This window comes from Notothenia coriiceps, unplaced genomic scaffold (genome assembly GCF_000735185.1).
Source record: "Notothenia coriiceps isolate Sejong01 unplaced genomic scaffold, NC01 NC01_scaffold00034484, whole genome shotgun sequence".
Lineage (NCBI taxonomy): Eukaryota > Metazoa > Chordata > Actinopteri > Perciformes > Nototheniidae > Notothenia > Notothenia coriiceps.
The window spans coordinates 51,145-74,308 of record NW_011367185.1 but is presented as its reverse complement, the minus strand read 5'-3'; the positions used below and the strand labels follow the sequence as shown (position 1 = coordinate 74,308).

Below are 23,164 nucleotides of genomic sequence, written 5' to 3'. Positions count from 1 at the left end.
GATAGCAATGAATATCTGAAGTGCTTTGACAAAAAATCCATAAACAAATTAATCTGTGGAAGCCGTAGCACTGTAAAAAGCACGACCAATCATTTGAGCCGGCCGGGCTAAAATAACTGGATGGCCTACCTGCCTGTCAGCCTTCCATCTGTGCACAAACTTATCTCGTGCCCTCATTGGTCATGTGCGCGTTCGTGTGTGTTGGAGGAGGGGCTCTGTAAGGAAGTGGCAGATTTGTTCCGTTTGTGTATTTTCAAATTCGAGCGCACTCGAGCTGGTTTCTCCAAGACTACCTACCCCACCTTTAATTTTCGCTAAATTGATTTATCAACTTTTAATACTTTCTAAGACCCCGCGGACACCCTGCAATGTTGAGTCCAGGATCAACATTTTTAGAATTTTCCGACAAACTAAGAGCCCAGCGACCATAAGTCTGACAACAAGTCTTCATGTGACTATGGCAAAATAAAAGATGAAAAAAAAGAGTAACACAACATGTGGCACGGAGGAGGAGGGAACAAAGCAAACATTAATGGAACAAGTAGGAGTGGGCCAGGATAGAGATGGCTTTGTTAGTTGTAGTGTGCATGTGTGTGTTTCTTCTTTGTTGCTTTACCAGCACTGTGGCTGTGTGCTCCAGGAGGGTGGGCCGACCCACCCCGCCGCCCAGCCCGAGGGGCAGGGAGTACTGGGGTGCTATGCCTGCTGAGGGTGGGTGCAGCGTGGCCACCATCAGGGGGGTGCAGGAACCCTGGAGGGAGGGAGGAAGGGAGGATAGGGGAGGGCTGCGTTAGGTCCTTCAAAAAGGCTGAATCTGAAGAGAAACACACTGGCACCGCGGGCCGACCGGACCGGATAATCCTACGTTTAGCAAATCACAATTAAACAGCTTTTGGAGCCTCCTGCATTAAACATCTGGCCACCATCAGAGAGGACACTGGGAATAAGAGAGGCCTGGTCCTGGAACAAAGGCTATGCTTCTGAAGTCACATCTTTTGTTATTTTAAATGTTAATGGTATAAATGCAATTAAATAAACAAGGTCTCCACAGAAAGCAAACCGTGTATCTGAAGAAAATGTGTAAGAAAATGTATAATTTGCAAATCCTACAACCTGCCCATGTCCCTCACAAGCAGCAATACATGCATGCTTCCTCTGTCCATCTTTTTCTAAAGAAAGTGTGCCCGTTCAAGCTTTGTGTCTCTTCTTGAAAGACTACATTTAAAGATAACATCATTAGCCCCAGACAGATATCTGAAATGTGACTGACCCTCCAGACTCTTACCTGTGTGAGCATACTGGGCTGGAGCTGCAAAGCCTGAGCAGCCTGGTTCTGAGGTACTATGGGTACAGAGTTCTCCATCCTCACAGGGTAACTGGAGCTCTTACTGGATGCCTGTAGCCCTGAAAACAATTCAATACAAGTGATTCAAAAAGAAATTAAAATGAAGGTCTCACAGTATTGAAGTATCCCTTAAAGAGTGGGATGTTGTGGTAAGCATCTTATTAACATTCATAATCTGCCTTCAACTAGAGAAATAAGTAGATGTTAGTAGTGACAGCCTGACATCTAAATAACTGAAGTACAATCTGAGAATAACAGTGAGTGGCGTCTTCTGCTGCAGCCCCTCATGTTGTGTTTTTCTCAGTCTGATTGCAGCGTTCTGCTTTACCTTGGATAGTGGAGGGTGGGCAGACGATGAGGGTCTGCTGGAAGGGTTCAGTCTGGCTGCACAGCCCAGCAGCACGCGTTGGGATCGGGACGCTCTGCTGAGCGAGCCCGGGAATGTTGATGGTCGCCTGCTGGTACAGAGCGGGCTGGTAGTTCAGCAAAGGCACCGCCCCCCCCGCAGAAGGCACCTGGTGGAGGAATTACAGAAGACCACTGATTAAAGACAGAATGAGTGGCAACGTTCATCACAAAAGGACTTTTATGAGCCTAAAGAGACAACGTGATGTAATTGATATCTGTCTTTCTTAAAAACCAATTCAAAAACATATTCACATAATCCATTGACCAATTTGAACGTTATAGTGAAGCACTGTTTTGGGCTCAAATATTAAAACATGGCAGTTAAAATAAGGTTTTCAGGTCAAGAGTGATTCAACACAACATGACACGTCAGGGAACATACAGTCTTGAATGCACGGAACAAACTGGCCTGATGAGTCAGAGGTGCGTGAGATAAGCTGCGGAGAGACACACACACACCCTCACACACCACTGACCAAAAGCATTAGCGCCATCTGACAGACAACGCTGAGGGCTCAGACCCCACAACCAGTGCTTCTCAAGGTCATCTTGAAACCCACTGCAGGGCACTCTCCCTCACAGTCCATCCTTAGTGAGTATTAGCTGTAGCTCTGTAATGTTTATTTTGTTGGAGTAAGTGCTTTTCTAATTTAATAGTATGTAAATGTGGCAGTGAGTAATTCACTAGCAACTGCCTCCCTATAGCATTAGTAACATACAAGTGAAAAGACTGATAATGGTAAAAAAGCCATGACGTATTTCGTTTTGGGCAAGAAAGGATGAGAGATGGTTCCGCCTCAGAAAAAGAAAAAGCTGAGCAAGATTTCCAATTCTGAGCAAGATTTCCAATTCTGAGCAATTACATTTTTATGACTTCAAGAACCAAACTAAATATTGGAAGGTGTTATGTGATGCGTTTGAATATTCAGGGACTTTTTTTTAGCCCTCACAAATGTCAACTACTACTGTTGTGTGGACGCTGTGAAGTGATTGGTCGTACCTGGTTATGCTGGTTGAGCTGGCTACTGAAGGTAACAGTGAGGTTGCCGGCGGCAGCGCTGGGCACTGCGCTGGTGGAGTACAGGGATTTGCTGCTATCGTAGGAGCTCCGGCGCTTACAGATCTCCATGTTCTGGAAGCAGGACTTCACACTGGAGAGGGTGGAGTTAATAGTGTATGAGAAAAAACATTCAAGTAAAGAAAACATAATTGTGAGGCAGTGACTAAAAGAAAATCTGCACATCACACGTACTGTGAGCTGTGGGGGTAATCCATGAGGTGGCTCATGGTCACAAAGGGGTGACCCAGAGTCTTCGTTGGCGTGATCCTTTTGTCAGCGTCCAGACGGAGCATCCGCTTCAGGAGGTCTATAAACTCTCGTCTATCAGCTTTCTCTGCCAACATGTCCGTGCCCTCCAAATGAGAAGAAAGGTTGACCTGGAACACAAGAATAAAACAACCAAATTAAATCAGACAAATATTAAGAGTTAGAGGTAAAGACATTTCTTGGGTTTGAGAGCATAGTATTTTTATTTAAAAAGATGTTACATGAAAAAATGATTTACCTGCATCATGTCATCCAGACAGTTGAAGATATACTTCCTGGCCTCTTTGGACTTGATACCCATCTCCATTTCATGCTCTGACGGGGTCTGGCAAATACAAAAACATATTTTACTTGTTATTATTTGCAAAAACTATATCGGCATCAGAATACCTTTAATAGTCCCACAGAGGGAAAACGTACATTGTTACAGCAAAAGTGAAGATTAACAATTAACATGAAGTGATGGCTTTTTATAATTTGTTACATATTCAGTCATCTTCTGGTAACGGTGATCAATCAGTTACAGCCTTCAGATAGGGAGACACTAGGGATATTATGAGATCATATTAACCTTAAGCCTCCAGAGTGGGTAGCTGGAGTCAGGTCCTCGATTGAAAAAGCGGCTGGTCTTTGTCCCCGCGCTCAGCAGGTACTCTGCAGGCAGGCCTTGGGTCTGAGAAATGTAACGGATCTGGAGAAGGGAAAACATATTCAAGTATAAGACACACCAGTAAGTGCCATGGATACGACTCTTACAGTGGGTAGTTATGCTTGTTTCTCAGCAGCACCTTGATATCTCCTGATTTAAAGCAAAACTAGCAGCTCTAGGAGTTTCTAAAGTACATCTACAGTACTTCCATGACACGCCATCAACTAAAAACTTGTAGCCTCTTGCAGGCTTTCTTTGTTGCCCAGATAAGGCCTGGGGAACTCTAACGTACTGACCTGGTCATACTCAGAGGCCCCCGGGTAGAGAGGCCAACCCAGGAACAGCTCAGCAATCACACAGCCCAGAGACCACATGTCGATGGCCTCACAGAATGGCAGACCCAAAATGATCTCTGGAGCCCTAGACAGTGAAGACGAGGTTAACCAATTAGTACCAAGACTTGAGGTACAATGTTGTGTCATAGTAACATGGCAAAAGTATTTAGATGTATTAGAAGAAAGTGGATTTATTCACACGAACCTGTAGTAGCGCGACTGTAAGTAGGTCGAGCAGACAGCTTTGGACACATGACTCGCTGAGCCAAAGTCAATGACTTTCACCCTGTAGGGCTGTCTGAGGGGGTCCACCAGCATGATGTTCTCTGGCTTCAGGTCTGCATGAATCAGACCGAGGCTTTTCAGCTTCATCAGCGCTGTAGCCACCTGAAGACAATAACAAAACAGTACAATTCATTCACCTCCGTAAGAATGAAAGGCGTATATCTGCAACTCAAAATTAAGTAATAATAATGGGTTATAAAAAGGTGTAATGAATGTCTGTGGAGCCCACCTGCTGTAGGATGGGTCTGATGTGCCGCAGGGGGAGTGGGCTGAACTTGCTGTGTTTGAGAAAGTCGTACAGGTTCTGCTCCAGCATCTCAAACACCAGGCACGTGTGACCCTTGTGTTGGAAGCATTCGTATGAACGCACAAAGTTGTACTCATCCGCGTTCTCTGCGCTGAGCCGGTTCAGGATACCCACCTGTTGGAAGAGATACAACCCTGTTTAATTTGTCAATTATAGCTGGTTCACTTTCATAATAAGAAAATGAAAGTGAAAGTGTGAGGAAGGGCACAATAATGAGGAGGTCAGTTACAAGTTTCATTTAACCAGTTTGCTCTAAAATGATTTATAATGTTGCATCAACATGGTAACATCTGGGAAGCAACTCCAGGTAATGTGATAAGGCAATTACAATGTATCCTGAATTGGACCAAATCCAACCCGTGTCAGAAATAATGGGGGGCAAACGAGCAAAAAGCACGTCAAAATTCAAGGCGTTTCCCAATAAAACACAATCAGAGATTTCCTGTGAAAATAACATGTCATTTTTAGAAACTGAAAGACCCTCTGACACAGGGGGCCGCAGTGTTAATAAAATAAACTTTTATATTAAACTGTAATTAAACTTGTTCAGAAATGCACCTTGCATTGTCTCATCACTCTGGAAGCTTTGACTGGAGATTTATTCAGCTAAACCAGTTGGGAGTGGATCACATAAATATTACACACTAGCATTTTATTTATTAATTCTGCGAGACAAGAAGCTCTCTGCAAACATTGTCAAATAAAACCAGTAACCACAACAACAAAAGATTAGGATACACAAATGAATGAATCAACAAAACTGCGTTACCTCAATTTGGCCCTGACGAGCATAGGAAGGGTGGTTTTTCAGGATCTTGATTGCCACAATCTCATTGGTGCCCCTCTTCCAGCACTTAGCCACTTGTCCGAACGTGCCTCTTCCTAAAAACTCCAGCACTTCATAGCTGCAGGACACGGAGCAGAGGATCTCGTGCTGCACCAGCTGATAATCCCCCTCCCCGTTGGAGCTGCTGCTCTTGGTGGTTGTAGCTGAGTGGGGTATAGACTGGCCTGTGCCTCCTCCGCCACCCCCGGTACGGGTAGAGTACGTTGCTGCAGGGGCTGAGAGCTCCTCCAATATTTGGACACTGCCACAACCGCTCCCGCTGCCTTCAGTGGTCTCCTCCATCTTTCTCTTCTGCCCGTGCCTGTGCCCCCTTGTTTCGGAGGTCGTCTCTGTGTGAGCGTAAGAGGAAGACGTGGCCTGCTCCGCCACACGCCGACTGGATCCACGAGGGAGACTGCCGGTGCTATCAGCGGCTCGCACCACCACTTGACCTCTTGAGCCGGGCGCTGTGGGGGGGAAGACCAGAGATGGTGCAAAGGGTGCCACGGCCATGGCTGGGGCGAAGGTGTATGCCGATTGGCCCGCTAGGGAGCTGTAAGCTTCGGAGGTGGACACGTCCCAAACATTGTTCTCCACCTTCACCTTCTTAACGCGGCAAAAGGCACTGGAGGAGATGGAGGGGGTGGAGAAGACCTGCAGCTGAGAGCTCATCGCTGAAAAGACATTGATGTGGATTAGATCAAGATAAAAAAACTAAAACAACAAAGAGCTATGGTACTGTAAGAAGCTCTTAAAATTATAAATAAAGTGTACAATCTGTCTTGACAGACTGCCATGCAACATAAACTCAGTTTATTTGGTATACTTAGCAAAAACTAGTGCAGACAGATATAACAGTCCATCCCATTTATATCAATGAATAAATAATGAAAACAACCCTCGATATAATTCAATACACCTTAACAGCACCTCCAAACTACAGTCTCCAAAATGAGCATCAAGTTGAACTTCCTCAGTCAAATAGTTTCAAATAAATCGATTAAAGGATTGATTGATTACTCCACTAAGCAAAAACATTTCAGGAAACTGTATTGATCATCAATTCAGCTTTTCATATATCAAGAAAAAAAACATTATGTTTCAGGTTTTAGCTCAAATGTGAGGATTTAGTTTACATTTGATAGTAAGAGGAACAGCTTCGAGTTGTACCATGCTGGCTGGACAACACAAGGAATATCAAGAAGTCCCATTGGCTCTGATAAATTGCGATGGGCATCACGTCTTTATATTTTAAAAACATAATGAATATTTGATCAATTAAATTAATAGACAATGAGCATATACATTGGTAGTGAACATAGTTAACAGAGCAGCAATGAACACTCATTAGCTTCATGAATGTAGAGTTGTATTGCTGCATATTAGACAACAATAAGTTCAGTTAGCTGTCCCTTTAAAAACAGACATGCCCCGGAATCCATTACATTTGAAAGGCAGATAGACTTTTAAACTATATTGTGTTTATTCTGTCAAAACATTCTAATTAAAGAGAAGGTACGGTATAATCTGAAGGGTTGCAACATACACAAACAAACTGTTTAAGTTATGGTTATTAGAAGAAACCTTGAAGGCAACATTTTTTAGGATTGTTTGTAAGGTTGCTGGATACTAAAGAATGTCATATAGGATGTGTAGAAAGACAAAACATACATATTTTCCATCAATTACAAATGCAAATAATGGATGCAAAATAGATGACGCAAGCACCAGGAAGGAGGAAACAAATACACGTGTATGCCATAACATAGCTCTTTAAACGAAACCATTGCTGCTCAGTCAGTGTTATGCAATGATAAGCTTGGATCCAATAAAGTGGACCCGTGTGTTATGATCCCCGGTTAAAATACACTTTCCAGTTAGAAGGAAAGGAATTAAAAAAAAAAAAGAAGGTTTTCTTACGAATGCGAAAACATAAAGGAGATGTGAACCTGTCAGATAAGATCGGTCCCATTGTATACATTCTATGGTTCTGACAGGGTAACTGTGATGGACCAAAGTGGAAATCAAGCTACTGTTTTCAAATGTTACCAAATCCCTGACACATTTGGCAGACACATTATAAGTTTGGCCTTCTCCTTGTTGACCATCTGCATGACATAGAAATACTTTATTATACAGTCAACAAGGAAACAATTACTTAACTCGCAAATGCTAACAAGCTAACGCTTTAACTTCGTGGACATATTGCGTTTAACGAGCATTTGCTTATTTAACAGACATCAAATTAGGTTAAATTACATACATTGCATGAAAGGCAAAATTTGATTTAAAAAAAGGTGTAAAATACCGGAATAGATGTTATAGCAGCGTCGAAAAATGGGGCTTCGTCCAAGGTTTAAATCCCACTGCAGTCTACTGGAGCAGCGTTATCCGATTAGCTTCCACTAGCTACCGTGAGATGCTAGCTAGGCCTGCATTGTTTCTTCAGCCGATGGAGAGCTAGGCAGCAGCAGAAGGCGTCACAGTGCCGAGTTTTCTCAACAAAAACACACATGTGTCCTTGTATTATTATATTAAAATCCTCTAGTGCTAAAACATATGTACATTTCTTAATTAAAACAATACAAATTCTACTCTAAAACCGCCTGTCCTGAAGCAGCAAATCCACTTTTTCGCCGGAACAACCACGTCCTTTTATCAGCTGCGATTCCTACGTCATTTCCGGATTTTACCGTAATTACCGAGATTGGGATAGGGAAGCACACAGAGATGAGCACTATTTCTTACAAAATTAGCAACTAAGGCTGTCTTGGTTAAGATATAATTTGACAACTGTTATAACATGGCCAAATGATTGACTCATTTGGTCTAGAGACATTTGATATCGTTTTTAACATAAGAAAGGCTCACATTTTACGGTAAAGAGAAATCGAAGTGACGTAATCTACAACAAATACCAGTAATTTTCCGGTAGGACCAAAGTGTTCCACACGTCGTCGGACAAACCATGTGAACTTAAAATAGTCTCTAAAGGAAATCCAATATTTGGCAACATGATAAGGGGATCACACATTTAAGAGTATGAAGACAATGTGCAGGCAGCATAGGCGTCATTTGTGCTGCATGGGGACATGTCTCCACCATCATTTCTGAACAAAAGCCCATAATTCGGTTGAAGCTGAGAAGAAGAGCTGTTGTCTTTCAGTCAGAAGGTGGTGGGTTTAATTCCAGCAATGCCGTCACCATGTTAATTTATCCTAGTGCGTGTGCGGCTTATTAAATGTGTTTATGTTCTCACTGGAGAAGACCTGTTAGAAATCCCACCCCGTAGCCTACACTCCTGTTACTGAGTTTTAGGTAGTAGCAAAACCTTTTTACCTACACCATTTTTGACACTAATAAACATTTATATCTGGCTCTGAAGTGAAGTGTACTTCTTGCGCAAAATCCATCAATCAAAGTCAATCAGAGTGTATTTATTTAGCACAATATCACAAATGTTACTTACTTTTGTCTCAAGGCAGGGGCTTTACAGTTGAACACGATAACGCTGGAAATTCCCGGTGCTGTAAGCTTTTAAAATATGTATTGAAGAGAGTAGAGACACTTTGTGTACAACTTGACACAAAGCTTCCAAATGAAAGTGATACTGGTCAGAGGAAGTGAAATAAAATATTAAAGCAACACGTGCACTTGTTGAAACGTTCACAGCAATTGAAAATACATTTCTTATAAATGTTGTCGTATCCACAGAATACAAGGCTACCAAGCAAAACAAGTTTCTCCAAGAAACACATAAATTAATAAATATATAAATGTATGTGAAAATAAATTTAGAAATACATTAAATATATATAATGTGTGTTCTGTTTTATTCTCAACTTATATTTATTTATTTCCACATTTATTTATTCCTGTATTTATTTATGTTGTCTTGTGTTTATTTATTCCTGTATTTATTTCCACATGTATTTATTTATTCCTGTATTTATTGCTGCATTTATTTATTATATTTTATTATCCCTGTATTTATTCCTGTATTTATGTATTCATTTATTTTGTACTTATGTCATGTTCTCTCTCCTACCCGTGTGCTTGTTGTGTGCATAAAGGTACACATTCACTTCAAATCACATCACAGCAAGATCTATAGTTGGGTTTTCATTATTTTAAAAACACATTGGTGGTCTAGAGGTTTATGCATTGGTTTTTCATGCAGGTGCTCGAGGTTTAACACCCAGGGAAGGGACATATTTGGTCTTCTGCTATGCTGATGTTAAATCTGGAGAAATGTCCCCACCACTAACAAAGTGAAGCCCATGATGTGCAGGCAGAATGTTAAAACTGGAGGTCAGTAAAGCATATTGTTGTGAAGTCAGGAAAAACACGTGAAGAATCAGAAACAATTAACTATTCAAGAAACTTGGCACAGGACACATTAGTATTTGCAATAAAATGTTCTGATAATGTCAGCCGAGATAAAGGAAAGGGCAGTGTAGGCTGTACTATGTTTGAAACTGGTACAGTGAAGAGTTTTGGGAAAGAGACAGATCTGGAATTTATAACAACTGAAATTTGGGTAATATGGTTGTATCAAAAAATGTAACTTTAACAATTATTGTGGAATACTTTTTTATTAGAGATATTAGAAGAAATTGCATATTTAGGGTTTTATCCGATTGCTTCAACACCCCCTTTCTGTACATTAATGGAAGATATACTAAATTAAAGGTTAACATATACAAATATGAAAGGATGTATTCAAGATTTCAGAGTGGACCAATGAGGTGTAGAAATACACTGGATCCAGCTTTATTAGAGTAGGAAATAAGAAAAGCCCAGATTATATACTTTCTCTAAATAAATACTAGGCAAATCAAAATAAGTTAAAGTGCAAATTTTTCTTTTTATTCTGATTTCATTTTACAGCAGAAATTATGTAAAGCATTCAGAAGACATTTTCCACATATAAGGGCAATATTCAAAACACTTTGCATGGCCTCAGCAACAAAATATTCTTTTTAAAAACATCAACAATTTAGTGATGCTTGTGCATGCACGTTTGTAAAACAAAGTAAAAACTAGGCTACAAACAAGAAAAAAAAAGAGGAATGAAGGACTGAGATAGGCATGGAGAACACAACAGCAGGCAAGGTGGGAATACAGTAGGAAATGAGAGAGATAGAGAGGTGAAGAAGAGGAAGGCAAGGAGAGGTCTAGCCATAGATTATCAATAAGGGTCTACCATTCTTGCATGCAATGGGGTGTTTGGCCACTCCCTCTCAAAACAAGGCCTGAAAGGTTATACCATTCATATCTGGGCGGTCATGAGTACAGACGCCGTCTCTGCGCGTGTCTACCAGCTGTTTATTATGGCAATATTTCTTTATTTTATTTTTTACTACTACTCTACATACTATTTTTACAGTCACCATCCTCTCCCAAAACATGAACACACTATTGATGAATTAGCTGCAATCTGTGTGTCTAGTTTCATGTGTGTGTAATTTCTTTGTGCCTGTTGAAAAGCGCAAGTATTTTGATGTTGGTGTGTGTGTGTGTGTGTTTGTGTGTGTGTGTATTTGGCTGTGTGTGCATATATATATATATATATATAATGTATAAAGGAGTCCAAAGCAGTGTTCTTTGTGGCTTGAGTTGTGCTGATGTGAGAGGAGGGGACGTTTAAGAGGAGCGATACAGTAACATGAACGATCCTGACAGCGCCGTCCTAACCAAGGCTGTCTCTCAGTATAAGGAAAATTCAGAAAACATGTGAAACACACATAATAGAGATAGCCCAATTGTAAATTGTTCAATATACTATCTCTTAAAACTCTTTATAATTAAGAAATCGAGGTGTTACGTGGCCTATTTTCCTTTAAGAATTATCTATAGCAAGAATCTTGTGCGTTTAAGACAACAACATGTATATAAATAGAAATATCCCTTTTTCACTTGCTTTTATTTTAGAGTATAATCAAACTAAATCCTATAAAATACGGGATTTGGAGATTCTTTTTTTCCTTGTAGAAAAAAGTGATGCAAACACAGCTCGGATGAGGCAAACATCATCTGCTGCTTCCCAAAATAAGACTAATTTGAACATTTGTTGATACTAAATTAGAGAATGAACAACTGGAGTATTCCTAACATACACAAATATGTACACATACATATGCATAGACAAATGTACACAGTCGTGGTACAACTCTGTGCAGGCCATCATCACACTCCACACACCATCTCCCTGTTCTTCAACCCTGAGTAAAATCTAAGGGACAGATTTAAATGTTCCCAAAGACATAAGCACAGAGAGAAAGTGTGTGGCATATTTGTGTGGGATTGTGTACCTTTGTGTACTGTATGTATGTGTTTACGTGTGTGCATATCTGTGTGAGTGAAAGACAAAGAAAGAAAGTGACAGCTATTTCTATCCTCTGGAGAACTGCTGGGTTATGCTTTTGTTTAAATGCTGCGAAAAGTTTTTTTTAACGAAAGACAGACAAAGTAAGTCCCTGCAAGAAAACACATCTTCCTCCCAACAACGACACAGAGATCTTGAATGGACTTAGTGCCTTTCACACACAGAAGCTGAATCTATGGTTTTCTTGTTCTAATACTGCAAAATTGACAGACAAGTGGGGGCATAAAGTGATACTGTAATTACTGATTTGACTCATAAAGCAACACAAAGCATCAATCAGGCCATGAGCGTTCATTCATACCACTTACAAATTAGAGCTTCTAACTTAGACTCGGATCAAGTTTAACACTGTCATTTTTTAACACACAGTTTAGGAAAATAAACAGGTAACTGGCAACCTTTTGGAGGACATACAATAGATATTTCCTGATATTAGCTTGCACTTTTCTGTTAAATCGAGCAGGCACTTTCTAAACAGAGCTTTCCAGAAGTCTAAAGTACACGTGGTATCATAATGGCAGTGACAATGAATAAAACAGAAAAATAAACAAATGATATGTAAAAAAAGGGGAGGGGAAGAGACATTCTGTTTGAAGATGGAAAGCTTTGACTGGAGGCCAGGCTGGACCCGCTGTAGGTGTGAGTAATGGTCTTAATAAAAGCTAGTATGTTGCTGAAGCACAACCACATTGTAAAGAATGTAGCACCCTCTTCACCATTCATTGCATTCATAGTAAAACGACCAAAATCACCATTAATAACATTTTCATACTTGCATCATCTTCGTCTACACAAACCTCTGAGCTTGTCTATGCTTGAGCTACTACTAGATCTCTTCTACTGTTTATTGTCTGTGTGTGTGTTGCCTCTGTGGATCTTACTGATATCTTTTGGGTGTTGGTTTCCCCAACGTAACATATTGTTAGGCAAAAATAGCATTCATAATAATTGGCACTACTGGCAAAAAGGGTTTAATTTTTGCTAGCCAAGAAAGAAAAAGCACAAAGTGTAAATGTTTTTGTCTGAAATCTCATTGTTTCAGCTAACTTTGTTTTCCCACTTATATTTCTAACATTAGATTTTTCAGTAGCATGCTTTAACAAAATGTTCTTTTCAGTAACACTTATACTGGATACTCTTAAAGTGAAGCAGTTAAAATCCTCTCACAGTCCAGAGCCACTAACATGTTCTTTTTGCTGTTTCTTAAATCTCATGCACATTACTCCGTTTGTATTATCTACATTATTTACAAGCAATACAGCCATCCTGTGTACCCAGGCCTCTGTCTTAAGTTCTCATTATGGGAGTAAAATAATTTATAATCTTAAATACAGTCCTCTTATGAAAAAGTTTCAGGGTCCTCGTATCCCCTTACCTCGTCAGTTTATATACAGGAATATGCAATAGTCCAAAATATGGATTTGATCGCCCATATGGGCTAATATGGGGACCAATGCCCTGTATAGGGGCAGGTATAGGACCCATGTCCTGTACAGAGCAAGCATAGAGACCTCTCAGAGTCAAGAAGTCAAGGCAATGGTATGTGACTCTCTCCTCAAACCACACTTAGGATTTAGAGGTTCACGCAAAGAACAAACTAACAGAGACATTTAACCATTGGAACATGTCATATTTTACCACACAAAGGGGGAAAACCAGCCTCAAGCTGAACCACTCTTGAGCCAATTAAATAAATAATCAGACCCTTAAATAAATAAAGACTTTTTTTTTTTTAAAGCACCCAAAATAAGTCATTTGTCCTTACACAGTTCACATTACACAGGGCAAGGATAAGTTGATGAGGACGTAAGTGAGACACAACTACACATAGAAATACAAAAGAAACAACACTAAAGCAGTTTGGCAAGCATGCAGGAGCTCGTGGCTCAAACACATGCATTGAATTGAACAAACACGGACACACCACGTCAGGCGAGCAAAGTGCTGCCTCTGAGAACGACTCCATACAAAGTCCATGTAACAAATTAAGACATCGTTATTCAGACCCCGACCCTTATCTAACAATGCCCCTCTTACATTCAAGTGCAGTTCCTCCCCTTTTGATCGGGTGACTGATTAATAGGTTTGTAAGCCTGTGAGTCAGAATGGTTGGTGATATTTGTGAGATACTGAATCCGCAGAATGATTCGCCTCTATAGTTCTTCACGATGATGGAGAGGAGGAATAAGCGGAAAAATCTTGCATGCAAATGCAACATAGAAGTGAGTTTTTTGGTTTATGTTTTTCTTATTCTTTCATGGATTTCTGTTTGGGTACAAAACGCAAAAGGTTTCGTATATTTTCAGCATGTTAAAGTAGCCTTTATCTTGAGCCAGCCATTCTCCGTCGCCGGAGCACGTTCCAGACGCCGCCGTGAGCGCAGGGATGTCTTCGCCAGACGCTTCCTCTCCGCGTTCTCTCGTCTGACTCGTCGACTTGCTCTTGCAAAGAAACATACTCATGAAGAGTGCAAAGAATGCCATGAGGTTAATGTGATGGCCTCCCAGTGAAACTGTGGAGGAGGATCAGTGCTGTGGGCGGAGCCAGGTCCCTGGGCTCCACCCAGCAGTCTGTCTGTCCGAGCTGCCATGATGGACACCTATCCTGTCCTCAGTCTGTCTGGGAAGAGTCTTTCCCCTCTTTAGAGAAGAGGGAGAGAGAGTGAGAGAGGACAAGGGAGGAGAAGAATGGAAAGGGGACGGAGGGGGAGTTGGGGAGGACAGAAGAAAGGAAAAAGGGGGGGAAATGGAGGGGAGGGTTTATAGATTGCTCACAGGCTGAGGGGGGGGTGTGTGGGGGGACTGACGGTGGGCTCTCAGGACCCCTGGCCTTTCTCTGCTCTCTGGCTCTGGGGGGGGGGGGGGGGGGGAAACAAAACACACATTAGAGATACACTCAGAGAAATGTGTGTGTGTGTATTTTTCTTTTAACTTTAATACCGAAAGGCCAAGCTCAGAGCAACAGGAAACGTTATTCAGCGTGTAAATCCCGCTCAGCACACACACACCCTCCATCCTGTAAACCTCCCCACCCGTCAAGGCACAAATAGAAAAAGACTGGCAGGCCAAGCAAGACACTTAAAGTCCCCTAGTGATGTCAGTCAGAACATGCCCCCGTATGCAAGAATCGCTCCTCTAGCTATGTGTCAATCATGCAAGCATCATTCAGCAGACCTTGGAGAGACAGTGAGAGAGAAAGAGAGACAGGAAGGGAAGAAGAGAGAGAGAGAGAGAGAGAGAGAGAGAGAGAGCGAGAGAGCTAGAAGGATGACAATCCAGGATCTCCTCTCCCTCTCCCTCTGCTGACATGCAAACAGGCATCAGCCACCGGGAGAGAGGGGAAGAGAGAAGAGAGAGAGAAGACTCACCCGCTTCAGAGGCCTATCGTCCATCAAGGGGCTTCACAGGAACAGTAAAACAACACCAACTATTAGCACCAATGTAGATGTGCGACATTGGGCTGTAAGAGTGTGTGGGGATGTGTGTGCAGTGGTGTTGGAGGGTGTGTGGGGGGCTTGGTGTCTCACCTGTGGCGGCATCGGAGCAGGAATCTCAGGATCTTGCGAGCAGCTTGGTTCTGTTTTTTCGTGAGGAGGCTGCTGTGGGCAAAAACACACGAGTAAGAAGAGGCCTTTGTGTAGAGCCATCCCTTGAGTGTGTGTGAGAGAGAGAGTGGAGTACCCAAGGGAGTGTCTATAGGAGCGGTAGTATTGCTGGATGAGGACCGCTGCTCTACGACTCTGTTGGAACTTCCTCTGCTCATGGAAACTCCGGAAACGACTCTGGATCAGGATGGCTGCCAGGGTCATCCTCTTATAAAGTGCATACTGAGAGAGAAGACAAAAGCAGAGAGGTCAAAAGAACATTAGCAGTGTAATGCTGAATCCTGAATACTATGTATCATACACTGGATTGATGTCGTAATTTGTTCTAATAGTATTTTTTCATTTGAGCCTACATTAATGGAGCTGTTAATGTCTGGTTCTCTGATGTGTTGTTGCTGTAAACTCTTACCTGCTTGTATCTCTTATAGCAGCGCTGAATCACTGCTGCAATCTCTTTGCGTTGTTCCTGAATGGGACCCTTCGGGGAATGACATTAAAAGTATTTATAAACATCATACATGTTCATAGTAAGCTTTTTCAAGTGATTGTGATTCATGAAAGACAAGCATTTAAAGGGAAGAACTAATACCAAAACCAGGACAACATACCATTTTAAAATCTAACAAACTGTACTTTTCCAAGGGCCATAAGTACCTTGTGTTTTCTGAGGGAGTGCAGAGCATGCCTGATGGTCTCGTACAGCTCCCCCTGCTCTGCCTCGGTCATGGCTAGACAGGAGCCAGTTTTTAACCTCTCTTCTTTCATAGCTGCACAGAGGAAGGAGGTCCAGTCAAAGGAAGAGGACAGGGCTAGCCTAGCCTGAGGATCCTCTGGCCCTGAGAGAGGGTTTGGTTTGGGGCTCGGAGTCTGGGACTTGGAGTTCAGAAACCTGGAGGAAACAGAGAGCAAAGAAAAGCTTTCATTATTCATAAATATTTCACGAGTTGGGTGAAGGGAATACGGCGAAATCAGGAATACTTTGACTCACCTCTCCACCTCACTGAGGTAACCAGACAGTAACCGGACATCACTGCTGATCCCCCCCTTCCCGGAGTCTGTTTCTGTCTCCATCGCCTCCTGCTTAAGCCTTCCAGCTGAAGCCTCCATGATGTGATCGGCTAGCATCGTAATGTCCATCTGCAAGACACACGGAGCAGGCGTTAGCTACACATTTCGACATGTATTTGAATGCCTAAAATAACAACATTCAACTCTCTGTATTTAAAGGTTTAAGATAATGACGTACAGGTTATTCTTAATTTTTTTACCACACAACTTTAGTCCAAGCATTATCAACATCATTTGATCTTTTAAACTTTCCATTGTATGGGTTACCTTGTTTGCATATCATGTGTTCATACAAAACATATGGCTGTTAGGCCGGATTCTTTATCAAACCACTAATGTTTTTTATAATTTAACACACCATATATCCTCTCTTCATGAGCTTCTTTGTTATGCCAAAAAGATTCATTATAAAATACACAGCTACATGTCTTTCCCTGGTGGCTAATTATCTTACAGTTGGCAAAACCAAATGGCATCCCTTTTTTGGTAAGTCTATTTCTAGTTGTGTTGGATAAACAAGCACTACATCTGGCTAAATCCAAACTAAAAGCCTTTTTGTCTTTATCCTTTTTTGGCTGAACTCAGTGTTGTACTGCTACTAAGTGTGAATCTTTTCATTTCATTTAAGGTGTATACAGCACTATCTTCTTGTTCAGTAGCTTCAGTGGGAATTCAGTGTCTGTGCCCTTCTGTCCTTTCTTGTAAATCAATGCACTTGATCATTTGCAGGAGTCAGTGTCTGCTTTTGTGGGAGTAACTGAGAGGTGAACCTGCACCAGGCGCCCTTTTCATGATAACAACTTTAATGTGAAAAGTTTTAGTAAAGTAAGTCATTTTATTTGATGTATGTTCAGGTTTGTTGCCAAATGTAATCTTACCCTTCTTGGGCACTTTCCTGAGGTTTTGTCATTTCAGTTTAACCTATTGAGGTATCATGGAGTTTTCCTCTTTTCATATTGAGGGTCAAAGTTTGGAGAGACTTGTTTTGATATATTTTTAATGGATTTCTTCATGTATTTTATTACAAACATGGCATACATGCAAGTATGTAAACATGTTCTATCCTATACAGTACAAAAAGTTCATTTTTGAGGGACAAAATCAAAAGTGCCCCTCACACTCTGCTCCCCCTACCTGCAAGTCCTCTGTGTGATCCTGATAGGTCAGCAGCTCTGTCTCCTCCCCCCTGTCGGACAGCACTCTTTGGCGCAGGTGAATGGCCAGCCGCTCTTTTCCCAGGATCCTCCTGGCAAGGCTACGCTGCCCCAGAGACTGTCTCAGACTCCACCTGGTGCCCCCTCCAGACCCCCCTATCCTGGCCTGCAGGTGGGGGAGTGGAGCGCTGTGGAGCTGAGGCCGGTCGGGGCTGGAGCCGGCAGGAGGCGCGTTCTGACAGCTGAGGTTCGAGGGTTGTGGGAGGGGAGTTTGTGGGGTGTTTGGGAGGAGAGAGCGTTGAGTGTTAGGACTAGGGGACGAGTTGAGGAGGGAGGTGAGGGTGGTGTTGCCCTGGGGTGAGTTAGCGAGCTGTTGCTGGGTGTCGGGGCTGGGTTTGAGTCTCTTGGCTGGAGGTGGGCCTCCCTGTTCTCCCTTTTGGGCTCTGTGTCCTGTTTGGCCCCAGCTCTGGTTCTGGTTGTCTGGCTGGCTATCGGTCCTGGGTCTCCTCAGCTCTGGGGAAACAAAGATGGTTGGAAATAAGAGCAAGTGGCTGGTGACAGACAAGTGGCTGGTGACAGACATGCTATAAGTTCAGCTCACCCAGAACAATTAAATATTTTTTTTGCCACTTACATTTTGAAATAGCTAGTAATAGTGATCATTGTCAGTTTTCAATTTGAGAGAGGTGTGTAGAATATACAAAGACTCTGCTTCAAGCTTAGAAATGGTCTGACAAATAACCCTTAAAAATGGTCAAACTGTTGTTTTTAACTGCAATTACTTTGTGAGCTTTAAAGGGCTTTGCAGGCTGAGTTTGTACCTATGGACAGAGTCAGGCCGGCCTGGTTACACAGGGCTATTTTCTGTGTTTTGGTGAACTGAACCTTTAAAATGAGACAACTTCTTCCTTAATGGATTTAAATTAAAAAAATAGCAAGCATTCCCACCTGAGTTAGGGTTTGGGGTAGGGCTGTTGCTTATGCCACTGCTCTGTGACTCTCCTCTCCACCTGTCCATCCAGGTGTCAGCCGGCTGGCCCTGAGCTTGAGGAGTTAGTTGCAGCTGCTCTAAGAGCTCAGCCAATCGAGTGTGGCCCCGCGATCGGGCGATGTTGAGCGGCAGGCGTCCCAGCGAATCAGGAATAGCCAGAGCTCGTGGGTCCCATTGGTAAAGCACCAAGGCTGCCTCGGTGTGACCAAGAGCACATGCCCACATCTGAGGAGGACAAAGGAAAACACAGATCACACACAGGCACGGAACAGAAGGACACACTCCAAACACCATTGAGAAATATTGATTACTCACCAGTGGAGTGCAGGAGAAGTGGTCTACGTTGAGAGGATCCACCTCGAGCTCGAGGTCAATACTGTCAGCATGCTTTGTGCTGCGGAGCGAGACAACAAAGGTGAAATAACCTGACCCAGTCTGTGTGCTCACAATTGAGTGTCATGTTTGTGTGTCACTCACCGCCAGCGAATGAGAGTCTGAATGAGCCCTGCGTAGCCCTGAGCTGCAGCCAAATGCAGTAAGGTCATTCCTCTGGAGTTCTTGCTGTGGACGAGCTGATTGGATGAAGCCCAGCACGGCTGGGACATCATTTTCTCACAAACCACCACAACACGACCCTCGAATGAACCTTGATCGGTAGAAATCTGGAGAAAGAAAGGGTTTTCATGACTTTAATCAGCAACATTTTGCTGACTGTCACCCCTGCCAAGGAGGGTTTTTTGGAATAGTTTTGTTTGTTTGACTGTCAACAGGATTATGGCAAAACTACTGACCCAAATCTTGGAACTTGGTGTTAGGGAGTAGCATGGATCAAGCCCGAACCCATTACATTTTGGAGCGGATCCAAATTACAGGGCGGTTACATGCAATATTGTTCACTAAATGCAACAACCTTGGCGGAGTTCTGCACTCTCTGAGTGCCTTTCTACTTATGAATTTTTTCCAAGGTGTTAAACATTGTTGGGTTTTACAAAGAAAGAGTGTTCAACGATTTTGCAGACCCTCCGACATTTTGAGAGCATGAGTGAAGCATACTAAAACATGCCAACATGGAGTTATAGGAATAACACTTTCAGGGGGGTGACCTGGTAAAAACACAATTTGTAATAAATAAAATCCAGTACATAAGCCCTGAAACAAATTCACGTATTATTCGTCTTAGTATATATTACTTTTCAAATTATTTAAAGTAAAATGATGTCAGAAAATCTCAACTCCCTGAATCTAAAGTCGTCGGAGCTTTTGTTCTTAGTATTTTTGTCTGCTGAAAAGCTTTTCCTTTTGCAGGCTTTTAAACACATCATCATGCAGTCTTCAAATTTAATCTAAGGAACTCAAACATTAAAGGTTTTAATTAAACATTTATGACTGAAAAAAAGTTTTGTTTAATCTTGTTTACTTGTACTGCCTGCTTGATGCTGTGTAAGATCACCAATACAAAAAGGAACATTTCACCTAAGCTACAAATCACTTCTTCTCTGCCTTACTTGAGACTGCTGATCGGTGGCCCCTCCTCCCCCCACTCCTCCGCCCTTGGTTGCCATGGTTTCTGAGTTGGGATTCTGATTGGATATCTCAGCCATCCTCTGTTCCATCTGCTCCAGTCGCTCCAGGATGGACATCCTGAACTGGGTATCTAAAGGAATGAAGAGGGGTCACATAGAGCTGTTAGCATTGGCCACTTGTTTGTTGTATTCAAGCAGACACATTTGATGTTTTAGTAAATCCTACTTAAAGCAGCTATAAGCTTTTCTTTGAAGGACTTAATATTGCAGAATAAATCAGAGTTGAAATCCAATAAATCTCCATTACCAACAATGGGGACTTGGTAGCTAGGGAAACTGTGTGTGTGTATGTAACAAAGTGTACATCTAACAAAAAATATGTTTTTAATGCTGTGTGAGTGTGACCCTTTGTTTCAATGCTGCTGCAGTATTGCTGCAGTGCACATTATGTCATCCCACCTGCTGCTCTCTCACTCTGTCTCTCTATTTTTCTCTCTTTTTTCTCCTCCTCTCATTTCACTCCTATTTTTCTTTCTTTCTGTCTGCAGCACACCAAATAAGCTGAAAGGGTGGAGCCATGAGAGGGACATGGAGACTCAGGCTCCTCCCTCTACACTCTGCCAATCAGGAAAGGAGTAGAGGTTTCTGGAAAAACAGATTTTTCAAAAACAATCCTCTTTTTAACACAAAAGAAGCTGCTTTTGAACCCATCTGCAAACAAGTAAACACAAAAATACAGATGCATAAAAACACAGATACATCCACAGAAAGGTCAAGGAAATTGGATGTTTGTTGGATTTTTGTTTACCCAGCATGGGCTGCTTTTTGCATGTAATGCTTTCAGATTGGATTTCTCTGTGGTGAATAACTTAAATAACTGGTATAATACAATATCAAAAGGAAGTTGGTAAACATTTATTTTTAAATGAGGCAATTAAATAGGGATGCAATGGTAATTGTTGAATTTTGTATATGTTTGTCAAATGTCTGCTTAACAGGCTTTCAATTTACTTTTACTGCCTCTTCATGCAACTTTCCATTTTATAATTCCCTTTTCCACATGCCATTATGCTACTTGAGACTAGATGCTGCAGGGCTCATGTCATGATAAAGAGAAATACAAGAAAGTGGACTGGAACCCTGGGAATTCCTTTAAAGGTAATCTTGGGATTTAATTAAAACATGAATGTATCTGTCATTGTCAATAGCATACAATCTTCACTAATAGTTTTTTTAAATGCAAATTGAGTTATTTCATTAACTGTTTTCATGTCTATTAATTAAGTAAATTGATTATAATTAGCCAGTAAAAATAAGCGCATAAGTATTCTGGTGACACATCCAGCTATAAAGGATCACTTAAAATACAAATCAAGCCGCTTTTCAAAGTTTGCTTGATGTTTATTTGTAGCTATACTGGGGAGCTGTGGATCTCCTGGCCAGCGTTCACTCTATGGTTAAGTCCCCCCCCCCCTTATCTGCTTAATAATACAAATAATAAACAAGGCTCTGCACAGGCTCTCAATACTGACCAACCACAGTCAAGTGATATCACAAAACTCTGATAACAGAGGACTGCATTGCCAGTAGTGGTGTTACATTCCAATAAATGTTACTTAACTTTGTTACTTGCACATTAAAAGCTCCCAATATGTCCACATCCATGAGAAATGTGTTTGATTCGGTCTACTTCTGTTCTTTGTTAAAGTTAACTTAAAAATAATTTACTTTACACACTTTTAACAGATGTCCCACATAAGGAAACCTTCATTAAGTAACAGGACCGTATGACACAGAGCATATCATGTAGTTAAGCTGATCAACAACATGTCTGTGCCTATAGGCCTGTTATTATCTGGGCCTCTACATTAGCCCCCCTTCAGTTGTCACTGAGTTCAGTAAGCTGTTCCCTGCTGCTGGTGCTGAAAGTGAACAGGTCAACATGTAAAGCTGAACCAGCTTCTAGATCCTCAGGTCTGCAACATAAAAAAACAAAACATCTAGCATGCAAACAACGTGAGGACTTGTGGCATTTCTTCCCTCCCTTTGTGTTACATCAACAGTTGTAACATGTTCTCCACATGTAGTACTACACATATTTGAACTGAAACGTGAAATGCAAAAGTAGGCTAGTTACAGACCTGTAAAGCCAGCATTTAGACAACAGGCACATTCATGTCCAACTACAACAGCATGAAAATTAACCTCAACCCAGAAACAGCACGCTAATAAAAGGGACGCATGTTTTAAGTTAAAATGAGTTAAAAATATCAAATAATCTACGAACCCAAACAGCGAGTCTCTCTATCTGCTGCTCTCTGTTCCTGCTTCTGCTCAACCCCGTTAGTTTGAAGCGTGCGACTCACACATTGCTACTCCGATCGAGCAAAACACAACTAAGTGCAGCGAGGGAGGGAGGGAATAAAAAAGAGAGGGAGAGAAAGAGAGATAGGGGGGAGGGAGAGAGTTTTCCACGTTGTCTCGCAGACACGCTTCAAATCCACCCGCCAGACTGCGAGCTGCAGGAGGCTCGGTCGTCATCGGTACAACAATACAAACTAAACTGGAGCAATGACATGTGACAAAGTCAAGCGCTGACACATTTTTGCTTATTTAGCTCTGTCTATTTTAGAGAAAGACTTTGATGTATATTTAAGGACAAACAAAGGGCTTCAGGAAAAGCGCACTTTTAGGTCTCACTGACTGTCAGAGTCTATATTTAGCGTGTTTGAGGCAGCACAGCACACAACGCTTTGGCAGTGAAGTGGAACACGGTTGTGCCATGATGTCCTTGCCCTTCACTCCAGCTCTCAGCCCGCTGTGACTGTACAGCCGCAGTGCCGCATTGCGCAACGCAGAGACGGGGGCGAACACAGAGTAACCCAGGACATGCCTCGCTGTTTCCGAGCCGCAATTGCATCGGGAGATATATTTGCACACAGAAGCTACCCCCC

General features: G+C 42.0%; 2 protein-coding genes across 3 annotated transcripts; both read right to left on the bottom strand.

The window, feature by feature from the left end:
• Positions 1–343: 343 nt before the first annotated feature.
• Positions 344–8,131, bottom strand: hipk1b (homeodomain interacting protein kinase 1b). The gene is made up of 12 exons (XM_010790668.1): positions 7,791–8,131; positions 5,426–6,156; positions 4,579–4,770; positions 4,270–4,451; positions 4,026–4,149; positions 3,652–3,771; positions 3,319–3,405; positions 3,006–3,190; positions 2,754–2,904; positions 1,674–1,860; positions 1,286–1,404; positions 344–751 (listed from the first exon to the last, which is right to left on the bottom strand). The coding sequence occupies exons 2-12, from the start codon at positions 6,152–6,154 to the stop codon at positions 530–532; spliced, it is 2,298 nt and encodes a 765-aa protein (XP_010788970.1). The 5' UTR covers positions 6,155–6,156; positions 7,791–8,131; the 3' UTR covers positions 344–529.
• A 2,194-nt stretch (positions 8,132–10,325) lies between these two features.
• LOC104962244 (calmodulin-binding transcription activator 1-like) lies at positions 10,326–22,619 on the bottom strand. 2 transcript variants are annotated; one of them, XM_010790667.1, is made up of 13 exons: positions 22,498–22,619; positions 20,193–20,341; positions 19,165–19,349; positions 19,003–19,081; positions 18,645–18,912; positions 17,677–18,209; positions 16,463–16,611; positions 16,129–16,363; positions 15,884–15,952; positions 15,551–15,696; positions 15,397–15,465; positions 15,238–15,268; positions 10,326–14,718 (listed from the first exon to the last, which is right to left on the bottom strand). In XM_010790667.1, the coding sequence occupies exons 2-13, from the start codon at positions 20,325–20,327 to the stop codon at positions 14,686–14,688; spliced, it is 1,932 nt and encodes a 643-aa protein (XP_010788969.1). In that variant the 5' UTR covers positions 20,328–20,341; positions 22,498–22,619; the 3' UTR covers positions 10,326–14,685. The 2 variants fall into 2 exon arrangements, with proteins under 2 accessions (XP_010788969.1, XP_010788967.1); XM_010790665.1 differs by having other exon boundaries at positions 15,397–15,468; positions 22,498–22,618.
• Positions 22,620–23,164: the final 545 nt, after the last annotated feature.